At 42.3% G+C, this 13,775-nt stretch overlaps 1 protein-coding gene across 1 annotated transcript; it reads left to right on the forward strand.

Moving 5' to 3' along the window:
• The first annotated feature begins 232 nt into the window (after window positions 1-232).
• Window positions 233-12,085, forward strand: TMEM38A (transmembrane protein 38A). Its single transcript, XM_053456018.1, has 6 exons — window positions 233-459; window positions 9,518-9,674; window positions 9,841-10,025; window positions 10,492-10,579; window positions 10,688-10,805; window positions 11,503-12,085. Exons 1-6 carry the CDS (start codon window positions 336-338, stop codon window positions 11,716-11,718), a joined length of 888 nt encoding a protein of 295 aa, XP_053311993.1. The 5' UTR covers window positions 233-335; the 3' UTR covers window positions 11,719-12,085.
• Window positions 12,086-13,775: the final 1,690 nt, after the last annotated feature.

Raw genomic sequence — 13,775 nt, forward strand, 5'->3', positions numbered from 1 at the left:
TGTACATAAGGTAGGTATATGATTAAGCGTGACAGGTGATTATTATTGGCTGTCACAGTCTGTGTATCTTAGCCGATTCTGTGTTTGCATCTTGCCCGGATCACTATTTGCAAAAGCTAACAGCCTTCCTTTCCAGCACTGGAGGAGTGGCCTGTGCAAGAGTCAGACAGCTAAATTTAACATCCACAATAGAAGGTTTATTTTTACAGTAGGGGAGGTGGGTGTTGGGACAGGGAATCCCATACAAGTCACTTCCCAAAACCATACAGCACGGATCTGTTCTGCAGTGTGCTGTCAATTTATCAGCAGCCAACAAAGAGGGACTTCCAACCAGCATGGACCTATTATCTGCCCTCAGTCTAGAGGACTTGACTGCCTCCTTTGCCAAACTGCCAGTCTTCCCCGCGTTTGATGTGGCTTATTATATCATCTCTATCCTATACTTGAAGTATGAACCAGGTGAGTGCATCTCATGTTAAAATATAAGCCACCCGATCTGCCCCTTTTAGAATGACACAAGAGATATATGACCCATAATAATATAATTTAGTCATCTAAATTACACCTACACTTGCAGCTCACATATAAAAGGTTAACTTCTTGTACTGTTTTGACATATTTTCTCCTGATTCGCCTGGATTGCTTATGTCCTTTTATGGATATCAGAATCGTCTGCAGTAACTAATGAATGAATGAATTGTTTTGAGAAAAATGCTAACAATGAACCAACCGTTTCTCAAGTCCGGCGGTATTCAAAAGCACTCCGTGTGACGGGACACCCTGTACCCCGACTGGGTACTCCCGCCAAACGTTGCTTCCTCCTGCGGGGACACCAAAAATTAACCCCTTCAGCGCCATACAGAACTGGCGTTGTAGAGAAAAGGAGGGATGTCGCTGCACCAGAGTTGCGCTGGCATTGTGGCTAGCCGAAGCTTAGCTACACAGTGTGGCTATTTTCCTGAAAGGGACAATTAAGGATCATAGCAGCCCACCCCAAGCATCAGACAACACTCATCTTGAGGTGAAAACAGGACTCAGTTTATGTGCTAACACAGGGGTATTTAAACAGTACAAGGGGCAATTTACATACAATAGACACAGCAAGCCACACAAAGTTCTCCATCAGGTCCTCCTTTGCACACGGCTCAGTATTTCCACTCAGCCTACCTTAGCCCTGTAGGGGGTCACTATTGCAGTCTGTGGGGAGGATAGTAAACACAGGTGTTTTCCTGACTTCTGGCTGAAACCTGCTGGATATCAGATCCAGGTGCAAATACTGGCCATAGAGGTCTCTGTCCTGTAAGTCCTGACCAGATGGAGAGTAAAACACCCATAAACCCCCTTCCAAAATGCAGGAACCCCAAATCTGTCCAAGCTCCGCAGTCTTTGGAGTCTCTTGTACTTCGGGAAACTTGGCCCTCTGTACCAGGGCCCATTGTCTGTAGGAAGGAGGCTGGCACTCGGTCCCCTCCAGGAGCCCATGGCACGAAGGCTTCCGTCACACTCCCTTTATTGAAAATGTCTTAGTAGCACTGCCATAAGTAGCCCACATGTTCTATAGTGCTGCTATTTGGATGGAATCATCTAGAGTAAATGATTGCTTACACGCTTCAAAAAAAAGTTAACAAACTAGCATAGTGTTTTGCTGCATAGTAAACGAAACATATTTGTGTTATAATTTCATATTATGGTGTGCTTCATCCATTAGCACATTGTTCGATAGCAAATTGAAAGCATAAATCTGACACATGAATATGCTTTATTAGGAGAACAAAATCTTGTTTATATTACCCTTATATAAACTAGTAAAATGCGACCACTACAAGAAGAAAAGTATACAACATAGAAAACTGAAGATGTGCAATAAGCCACTCTAAACTCATCTAAGCTTGTGTAACAAAATCAGTTGTTCATAACTTTCATAAATTCATAAAGGATCAGAACCTCATAAGCAATCAAGGCCAATCAGGAGAAAAAACGGAATAAAGTGCATAGTGCAGTATCATCAGTATCAGAAATAGGCATATGTTAATAAAAAACATTGTATCAACATATATAGGGATACAATAAATATTTAAAAATCATAGTGGCAGAAAGAATAAGAGTATATTACATGCAATTAAATAATAAATAAAACACACAGCAATGTGAGAACTGTTGAAGATAGATATGTGAATTGGTGGTAGAGAGGAGTGACATATTAGACGAGAAGGAATCAACTGTTCTCATCTCCTGAAGGTCGTTATACTTAGCAAGTCATGCAAAACAGAAATATTTGCTTGTGCATGGAAAGAAAGGCTCTCCACAAAATAGTAGTCACCAAGCCTTCCAGCCCTGTCAGCTCCCTTAATAACAGTGCTGTTCCACCTTTTATAACAATTTGCGGCATTATAAATATCATTTGTAGTACTATTTAGTGCCCATGTGCTTCCCAGAAATAATTCAGGTCAGCAGATCAAATAAGTTTATTGGAACAAAATGATGACTAATTTTACTGTATACTGCACTAGGTTTTATGCTCAATGAGAATTGTTTTCCCTGTGAACCTTCCCATTTAATCCTGTCAGTGTCAACATTTTTAGTAAGTGGTTGGCCAACCACACTTTGAAATCAAACCACAGAATTTGGGTCCGCAACTCCAAAGAAAATTCATACTTCATTACTTGAGGCAAAATAATTTTTGTATAGCTAAGTTTATTCACCGCATTTAGCTTTACTCAGTGAGGGATCAGTGAGGGATCAGTCAGGTGAATGTCTTATGCATTTCACGCCCAAAGATGGTGCTTAGTCATGTCTGGCAACACTGTAGGATACCCTCTCTAGAAAACATTTCTGTAGCTGACCAATATGCTCCTAGCAGCGGTTTTGTGTGAGACCAGGGCAGGCCTTAGGGGTGTGCGACCTGTGCGGCCGCAGGGGCGCCTGCCCGGTACTTGAATTGAAACATCGTCTTTTTTTAACTTTATTTAATGCGGAGGAGACACGGGGGCGCCGAGCGGTTGCTCATGAAGTTTTCAGCAACCGCTCGGCGCCCCTCACTCTCATACGCGAGACATCTATCTCAGTCGCGATGCTGATGTTTCATGCTGAACGCCGGAATATGAGGTCATATTCTGGAGCTCAGCTGTGAAGCGTGCACCCCGGCAGAGCGGGAAGACGGACGCCTCACGCTCCCACCGCAGGACTCCGGCAACAAGGTAAGTAAGGATAATGAGACGTAGGGAGAGGGGTAGATAGTGAGAAGGGCAGATGGGGGTAGATAGTGAGAGGGGGCAGTGAGAAGGGGCAGAGGTGGTAGATAATGAGAAGTGGGAAGAGGGGGAAGGCAGTGAGAAGGGGCAGAGGGGGGAAGACAGTGGGAAGGGGCAGAGGGGGGAAGGCAGTGAGAAGGGGGGAGAGGAGATAGATAGTGAGAAAGGGGGAGAGGGGATAGATAGTGAGAAGGGGAGAGGGGCATAGTGAAAAGGGAGTACATAGTGAGAGGGATAGATAATGAGAAGTAGGGGGTAGATAGTGAGAAGGGGTACATAGTGAGAAGGGGCGGTTTTGTGTGAGATGAGACTTAAATTAAAGAGGAAATCCTTGCATTTACAGTAAAATATTAGGCTTCTTTTGAAGCAGAAGAGAATGCTGCATATATGTAAGGAAGTATAATTAAAGTCTGATCACTGTTTTATGGCTGCTCTAGACACCCCCAATAAAAACAATATTTATTTTAATTATAAAGAAATGGACCAATGCCCATCCTCCTAAACTAGACAGATGATAAATGAGTACATACAAATTGTCTATCTATATTTTGTTTCTTTAGCATGATTATGGGGCCACATCTAATGGATACATTTACTAAGAGGGTTGCTAGTTTTTAAGATAATTTCTGTTTACTTTTTGTGTTTGATTTGGAGTTTATGGGGAAGTAATGGGGTGGGGTTGATATACCATTATATTATGTGATAAGGTATATGCTTTACCTAAAACTGGTTATCTATGGATAGCTTAACTTTAACTGAAATATAGATATGACTAGTATGAAGTATGTGGACACCCCTCCTAGTTATTTAAACAAATTCAAGCACATAGGCTTGCCATCACCATAGACAAACACTGGTGGTAGAATGGGTCGTACTAAAAAGCTCAGTGACTTTAAAAATGGCACCTTTGCCACAAGACAGTTCAAGAAATCTCTGTTGTTATTATTACCACACACTCGCACAGTGTGGCCACACTTGCTAAAGCGCACACTGCGTAGCCTCACTGACTACGGAGTTCCTAATTGCCTCTGAAAGCAACATCAGCAAAAGCACTGTGCGGCGGGAGCTTCATGAAATGGGTTTCTATGGCTGGGCAGCTGCACACAAGCCAAAGATCCCCAATTTACAATGTTAAGCTTTGGTATCACACCACCACTGGACTCTGGAGCAGTAGAAATGTGTTCTATGGAGTGATGAATCATACTTCACTATCTAGAAGTCTGATGCACAAATCTGTGTTTGGTGGATTTGTTTTAGTGTCTGTCATGAAAGCCCCTTAAACACAATAGGAGCAGCAACCACTAACCGCTGTCTTATCGGCTCTCACCATGACATTTAAGGGGGATGTGGGCATAAAAGGGTTAATGGTAAAAGCCAGCCCATTGCTTCCCCCATGTTACATGCGTACAGGTACCAAATATCCCCAATTTACTTTGATAGCTAGCCATTTTTATTTCTTAGGCCCTGTTTAAACCCCTCCTGTTATGTTTCATGTCCTTTTGGGGGTCATACTGTCAGCGTGCTGTGTCCCCTGTATGACCCCAGTGCCTGGTCCCCTGTAGGATTATATGGCACCCAGGACAGGGCATCTGGCATCCTTTGAAGATGCCCTGCTTGGATCCTCTTCCTGCCCCACTTACTTTATGGTGGGGTCTGGCCAGGATTCCAGATAACACTTATGGCAAGATGTGGCCTTAAAAAAACCCTATATTTTCTCTTGTTCATGCAAGATGTCTTGTTAACCTTTAAACCAGCATTTTGCATGAGAGCTGCAATGGAGGGGGCAACTCCATATTAACCATGGTTTTGGAATGGTATGTCCAACAAGCTCATATAGGTGTGATAGTCAGGTAACCACACACTTTTGGTCATATAGTGTGTATACATTATATGTTTTCCTAGGAAAAGTGTAAATTGTGTCACCTAAATCTAATTATAGTGTGAAAATTGCCCTCGTCATCCTGGCACTCAAAGGGGTTAACTTTAAAATTCTATTAAATCTAAAGGAAAAAAAAAAATTCCACACAAAAAAAATGGTTTTTCTAAGAAGACTTGTCCCCCATGCTTCAGACTCCCTGGTGTCTAGTGGGGGCAGCTGGTGGAGGTCTGTGCGATGCGTGCAGAAAACCTCCGCTGGCGGCTGGCCGGTACTTCCACCGGGGCTTCTATGACTGAGCACCCGAAGGCCATGTCATAGAAGCCCCAGTGGAGTTGCCTGCAGCAGCGGATGTTGTCTGTGCACATCCCGCAAACGTTCACCGGCTGCGGGATGCGCACAGACAACCTCTGCTGCTGCAGGCACTTCCGCCGGGGCTTCTGTGGTGGAGCACTGGAAGGTCATGTGATGCCAGAGCCCATCATAGAATCCCCAGAGGAAGTGCCAGCAGCAGCGGAGGTTACCAGAGAGGAGGATCCAGGTTCCCTGTAGAGCTGTGGGGGATCTGGATCTTAGTCTTGTAGTCAAACCTCTATTTGAGGTTTGATTATAAGATGACCTCGAGTATAAGACAAAGGGTATTTTTTAGAGCATTTTCTCTGAAGAAACCTTGTCTTCTAATCGAGCAAATACAGTATGTTCTTATGAATTTGTTTAGTATGAGGATGCAGGAGCAACTCAGCCCTCATTTTCATTTTAACCCTTTAAAGACCAAGGTTGTTTTATACCATTTTACACTTGCTGACTCTGGTGTTTCTTCTCTCTCTTTTCTCCAGCCTCTAATCTTTTTTTCCTTTAAATGTGTGTTTGAGTATAAGTATGTTTGTAGCATGAGTGTGTGTTAATGTGAGCATGTGTACAATGTGTGCCAGTGTGTATGTTACCAACTGGGAGGCATCATGGGGCCATTTGGCTTTTTCTGCCCACCTCAAACCAAAAGGTGCCAGCCCTCCCTTGCACACAGCATCACCAGCCTCCTGCCCCCAACCTGACTCCACTGCACACTATATATCTAGCCTCCCAATCTGGCTGCACCTCAAATAACTAGGGCTGCAACTAACGATTATTTTAATAATCGATTAATCGGCCGATTATTTTTTCGATTAATCGATTAATCGGATAAAAAAAACAATATGCAAATTTTTCGTTTATTTAAAAGAATTTAATGAACTGGATGTTAAAAAACAACTTAAAATTTACATTAACATTCTTATTTTGTTATGATGTAATAAAAAACAATATTTTCAAAGTACAAGAACCCAAACACAATATTTATGAAACAAAATAACCCCAAACATTCTGAAAAGAGGTGGACTATTACTGTTCAAGAAACTTTGCCCCAGCACTTTGCACTTTGCACCCAGCACTTTGCACCCAGCACTTTGCACCCAGCACTTTGCACCCAGCACTTTGCACCCAGCACTTTGCACCCAGCCCTGGCACTTTGCACCCAGCACTTTGCACCCAGCACTTTGCCCCAGCCCTGGCACTTTGCATCCAGCACTTTGCACCCAGCATTCAGCACTTTGCACCAGCACTTTGCACTTTGCACCCAGCCCTGGCACTTTGCACCCAGCACTTTGCACCCAGCCCTGGCACTTTGCACCCAGCACTGGCACTTTGCACCCAGCACTTTGCACTGTGCCCCTGCACCCAGTCTCTAACTCTGCCCTGCACCCAGCCCTGCCCCCACATTCTGCCCTGCCCCCACACTCACACTCTGCCCTGCACCCACTCTGCCCTGCACCCACACTCACACCCTGCCCTGCATCCCCACCCCCACTCTGCCCTGCACCCAGTCTCCCACTCTGCTCTGCACCCACACTCACACCCTGCATCCCCACCCCCACTCTGCCCTGCACCCAGTCTCCTGCCCTGCACCCCCCACCCCCACTCTGCCCTGCACCCCCACCCCCACTCTGCCCTGCACCCCCACCCCCACTCTGCCCTGCACCCACACTCACGAACCGCTCTGTGCGAATGGAGCCACTCGCACAGAGCGAACCGCTCTGTGCGAATGGAGCCACTCGCACAGAGCGAACCGCTCTGTGCGAATGGAGCCACTCGCACAGAGCGAACCGCTCTGTGCGAATGGAGCCACTCGCACAGAGCGAACCGCTCTGTGCGAATGGAGCCACTCGCACAGAGCGAACCGCTCTGTGCGAATGGAGCCACTCGCACAGAGCGAACCGCTCTGTGCGAATGGAGCCACTCGCACAGAGCGAATCGCTCTGTGCGAATGGAGCCACTCGCACAGAGCGAACCGCTCTGTGCGAATCGCTCTGTGCGAGTGGCTCCATTCGCACAGAGCGATTCGCTCTGTGCGATCTGTGCAGAATACTTACCTCCGGAACGCGTCACATCCGTCACGTAGCTAGAAGGCGGAGACTGCAGAGCATGTAGCAGAAGCGGGGAACGCTCGCGGAGGTAAGTAAAAGGAGCCGAGTGCTCCAACAACGAATTGATCACTCGATTAATCGATAACGGAAATCGTTATCGATGATTTCCGTTATCGATTATTATCGATTTTATCGATTCGTTGTTTCAGCTCTACAAATAACTATGTCAGCCTCCAAATCCCACTGTACGCATCATTGCCAAACCTCTGGCCCCATTGCACATAGCATTGCCAGCCTCCTGTCTCCCAACTCACCCCCACCGCACACATCAATGTCAGCCTCTTGCGTCCCAACCTGCCCCCCACAACACACAACATCAGATGGGTATGGACACATTTATTCACTCACTAGGGGTAAGCTGAATATTAATATTAATAGTCTTGACAATAAAAAGTAGACCAGAGGGTCACTAGCTGTTGTCATCATAATGAAAGATGGCTTAAAGATGTGTGCTGAAAGAAAGGCTCCCTAAGAACTGTACTACCAGTCACGACACACCAGTCAGAATGCAAAGTAACACACTCTTTATTGGGACTGGACATGGTTTATATAGCCACATTGCTAGAGGAGGGGTTGACATACAACAGGAAACAAATTAAGAAAATTAACACAAGACGATGGCAATGGGTTACACAACAACCCAACAACAGCACCAGACTAATTCCATCCTACAACTACATTGAATATTCAAATGTGATAAAGGGATTAAAGGAAGTAACACACAATTAAACATAGACTAGACATTGACACACTAATACACATACAAATGAAAAGAAGAGGGTGAAAACAAAAATGCTACAATTTAACCTTTGCAAATCAATATATAATTGCTATCCCAATAACTTCCTAAAGCATCTGTTACATTTTTTTTATCAGGGCTATGGTACAAAATAACTAACACAGTAATACATAGTAACAGAACCAAGTCCTATTAAAAAAAAGATTTGACTGCCTATTTAAATGAGAACCCTTTAACCAGAATCACTTAACAGGAACATGTGTGATCCCTGTTCCCAGTCTCTTCACGTCACAGGCTATGATAGTTGGTAGCAGCTGTCAAAGCCTTTGCTCCTTTACTGGCCTGTCATCTATAAATAAAACCGTGCTGAAGAGTCAGCTATCCTCCCCAGAGTCCCTTCACTTATATTTACAATTATATATATAATACTAAGCAAGTACACAACATATTATAGATGGAATTCTTGATGGGGGAACACCAATATTTGTATAACTAGTATCAGTTTAAAATCAAAAAAGTGTTTTCCAAAATATTGTGTTTTCTTTTTTTAAACAGTACTAGTTTTTGTATAGCAATGTTTTCTGGTAGCTGCGTACTAATCATTTGAATGTTCTATGCCTCTTGTATCTTGGTCCAATCTACTAGACAAACACTCTGACTCCTTATCAAACTGCCTGTGATAAACAATACAGTGGCTCATTGCTAATCACACAGTGAGACTTTCTGGCTAATGAAGGTCTAAGTAGGAAGACTTCATAGCAGTGCCACAAAGAATCAGCTCAAGTGTGGTGGTTGTGCAGGAAAAGTCATCAAAATATCACATGGCTCATTATGGGAAAACCAGGCTTTGCCAGTGCTAACCTGCATTAATGTATACAGCACTGTATTTCATGCTGAAGCAATTTCTTAATAGTGAATCACTTATGAACCAGTGGACACTATCATGAACTGTGTATCTTACATCATTTACAATGAACATAATTCTGCTGTATTTTGCTAATTCAGTTGGACATGCTTCATATTCTTTACAACAGGTAAGTCAAATATTTCAGAGCAGCTATGATTCTTGGGGATGTGCTTACTCGTTAGTAACTGGAACTTAGAGACCGTAGAGACCTTCTACTTTCTTTTTTCTGATGCCATCCATTCTTTCAGGATTTTAAGCTGAGCTTTCTCTCTATATCCGTTACAGGTGCTGTAGAGCTTTCCCGTCGCAACCCAGTGGCCTCATGGCTCTGTGCAATGCTCTACTGCTTTGGAAGCTACATTCTTGCAGATGTCCTCCTGGGCGAGTCCCCTATTCACTACTTCAGCAATAATGCCAATATAGTCTTGGCATCTTCCATTTGGTAAAGAACACATATTTCAATTATTTGCTACTAAAAATGTGGTTTAGGCACTTACAGTACTATATTAGGAGTGTGTGTGTGGTTTTCCATAGAACATTTAAAGAGAGTATGTGGTTTGTTTTTATTTTAAACATTTAAACATAATTCTGTTTGTGTCCTAATATAGGTATCTGGTGTTTTTCTGCCCCCTGAATCTTTTTTACAAGTGTGTCAGTTTCTTGCCTGTGAAACTCATCTTTGTTGGTATGAAAGAAGTTGTCCGGGTTCGCAAGATTGCTGTAGGAATCCATCATGCTCATCACCATTACCATCACGGATATGTTATCATGGTACTGGTTGGATGGGTAAAAGGTAAGCTATAAGGCTATCAAGAGTCCATAGGATTCTATACATCTGTTTTTATTCCACTCCTCTCTGGAAGAGATGGAGGGGTTTGCCACCCCTCCAGGCCCACCATCGGGAGGGCACAATTTTAATTTTGTGCCAGTCGTTGCACTGTATGGCCTGTGAAGTCTTCAAACCCCAGACATCTTGGCTTCTAAAAACTTTATAGAATATGTATTTTTCTAGCTGGTATAAATAAGCTGGTTTAGCTTTGTCACGTAAGTCTAAATTTGATGACAGTTACACAAGGCAGAGGTGAGAGTATCTAAAGAACTGTTGTGCCTGTTATGTATGTATACTTTATTTCAGGCATGATATTAATCTTAATAGGCCTTCTCGCTATAACCAAGGACATATAAATCCCACTTGCAGAATAAAAGTAAACAAAATTTAGTTTATTTACCAAGATGTTTCCGCATGCGTTTTCATCCAGGTTCTGGAGTTGCTCTGATGTCTAACCTGGAACAACTTCTGCGTGGTGTCTGGAAGCCAGAAACAAATGAGATCCTACATATGTCATTGTAAGTGTGCAAAATATAACACCCACTTTTTGTATCTCTGCCAGGTAACAGCATTAACAAATCCACGTGTGTCTAAATACCGTTTTTACCTGCCTGTCTTCCCTACAGTCCAACCAAGGCCAGTCTGTACGGAGCTATCCTGTTCACCCTGCAGCAGTCCCACTGGCTGCCAATCTCTAAAGCCAACCTCATCTTTTTCTTCACAATCTTCATGGCTGCTTGTAAGGTATGTTTTAATGCACTAAGCAAGGTGCACTTAATAAACCTGGCAATGTTCTGTTCAAGGCTTGCCTTATAAATGGGGGTTTACCTAATGATAGTCAGAAGAAAGGAGGCTGTTTGCAAAGTGCCTGGTCACAAAGGACTAGAGATGTGCATTCTTATGGAGCAAGTTAGAATGCCAGTAAATTACACCATAGTTTCACAAAAGGGCTCAACCTCTGATTTTAAACCAAATTATCAAATGTAACTACAGTGAGTCCATCTGCCTATGGTCTTTGTGGTAGTGAAAAACATTTCTGCTTTTCTAGGGACAGTTGCCATTATATAGTTATGTACTACATTGTCCCTAGAAGTTAGGGAGAACAGCAAATTCATATTTGTATGGCAAAAAATCTCATATTATTCCTTCAGGATATGTCTTTTATTTGGTCCATCACTGCCTAACTGCATTTATGTCCTTCTAATCTCATATCTGATCAATCCATTCACCTATTTAGTACCAGGAACATTAAGACCTCTAACCTATCACATATACAGTACAATGTACAACTCTCACATAAGGCTAGCATCGTATTCATTAATATACATTGGTTCAATCAGAAAATGTTTTGTTCTGGATGGGGACCATTTACCGGTTGGTTAGGTAAGAAATAATTTAGTGAGGCTGACCTAATATGTGTTATCTTCCTTGCTTTGTTCAGATCTTTATGACAGCCACTCACTCTCACAGCTCTCCCTTTGATCCTCTGGAGGCCTTCATCTGCCCTTTCCTGTTCGGAACTCCAAGCAGTAAACATGACGATCATGGTGATCACCATCATCACCATGATGACCATGACTCTTCCCACTCTGCTGTAAAGTCAAAGGAAGACCTGAGTGAGGGAACTCGCAAAAGAAAAGTGAAGAAAGCAGAGTAAGGAATGGCGGTCACCACAAATCCATCAACAAATCAAATTCAATACATCAGTGTTAAAACAGACAATTCCCAAGATTTCAATGTCTTTTTAATCCAACTCATATGGAAACAGATGTCATCAGAACAGAACTCATGATATAACCCCTGAACTAAGGGGATACCCTTGTTCTAGAGATCCATCGATGTTTGGTTTTCTATAATTGTCACTAATCTGCCTCAGTTTTTATCGGGAGAATATTTTAATATCTCTTGAGGTCAAATTTAATGATTGTGTTAGTCATTGAAGCAAAACGTTATTCAATACTACAAATCTTTCTGAGATTTCTACCCAATGGCCAACAGTATCTCAGGGTTTTATAATAAAAAAAATCACTGATGAATCCAGCAATAAGACTGATCAGCTGTAAAAAGGATTATCAGTTGGCTATTTAAAACAAAATTCTCCAATCATCCATGAAATGCATACTTATTTGGTAACATATTAACATACTATATCTTTAACTTATAAAAATAATAGGCTATAATTTATTGATTTTTATTTAAAAAAAATTATTTATTTAAAAATACCTTCTTTGCATGGTAGTGGAGATTTAGTGCTCACATGTGCATAAAGAGTTATTTTTTCCCAATATTTCAGAATTCTATCAAAAAATTACTACTTGAATAAGAAAACAAAGAATAAAATTAAGATGCTGATATATTACACTTGTGTGTTATTTTTATGTTATCTTTGTTGGACCCATGTTTCAAAATTTCGAACAGCTTTACTTCATCTAGCTCTGAATAGGAATTTTCCTTGAGAAAACAATATAGAGAAAAAAGTACACCCACTGGGGATTATTGACATTATGTTAGTCATGTTCACTGAGAGTGTCACAACGATATAGGCCTTAGGCAACGAAACAGGAATTCTTCAGTTGAATGGTTCAGTGTAATTTATGCTCTGATGATTGATTGTGTATATTTCTTAGTCAGTTTGTCGTTTAACCTTGAAACCCTGAAAAACTTCCCCAAGAACAGAACCCCGTCCAATGTCAGGGCCCATTGTCAGCAGGCAGGAGGCTAGCCATCAGTCCCCTCCAAAAGCCCCAGTGACGGAAGATTCCGTCACACCTTTCCCTGTCTGAATAGGTGCAGATATTAATGGATAACATCACTGCTGCATTTTAGGCTTTCCAGTCTTACCAACTGTTGATTAACGACAGTAATTACTTAACCACATTATATATCTCCATTTTCATTGTTTGAGAGTTTTTTAATTTAAGTTATGAAAAAAAAAACATGGAACATAATGAACTGCATTGCTGTCTCAGCATTTATTTCAGAGGGAGGTAAATGAGTAGTAATTAAAATGAATAAATAATACTTTGTGCTAGATTTACATTTAAAGCAAACATGGGCACTATGACAAATACTATACACACACACATAGCCTCTTTGCCATGAAATGCACTGGCCAAGACCTGATTGTGAACCACTGGAGGTGCACAAGCTTTGGAAAACATTTAGCAGTTGGAGCGGGGAGGTGGGGCTGGCACCCTTCTACCCAGTCCATCCAAGTTTCAAAGTGATATAGTGCACCAAACATTAGACAGACAGAATGCTTAGTGTGCTCTGCCAACTCTGTTCAACACAGGTTCACCAAAGGGAGAGCCCATACAGGAACACACAAGGATCCAGTCAGGGTATACATTCTCTGTAAAGTTGTTGTTACACCCTATTGGTCATATGTGGAATTACAGTTAACACATAAAAAGCATTAGTGTGTAGCCCCAACCTGCAAATCAAAAAAGCCCCATGGGTTGGCGCAAATAAGACAAACTGAAAGCTACTAAACTAAAGGAATTAAGTTGATTGGACTGGATCGCATACTTTATTGGTGTATACATGTACTCCATCCATAAAATGCAGGCAACCCTCACAAGAGTTCTGTATTATCTTCCCTATTCTGTAATTCCAGAGGAGGGCATGTCATCTGGAAATGAAAGGAAAGTACATTTGACATGATCTTACATGCTTGTTATTTGACTCACTCCTCCCTTCTCCTCACATACATCT

The sequence above is a fragment of the Spea bombifrons genome, chromosome 1, assembly GCF_027358695.1.
Source record: "Spea bombifrons isolate aSpeBom1 chromosome 1, aSpeBom1.2.pri, whole genome shotgun sequence".
Classification (NCBI taxonomy): Eukaryota; Metazoa; Chordata; class Amphibia; order Anura; family Pelobatidae; genus Spea; species Spea bombifrons.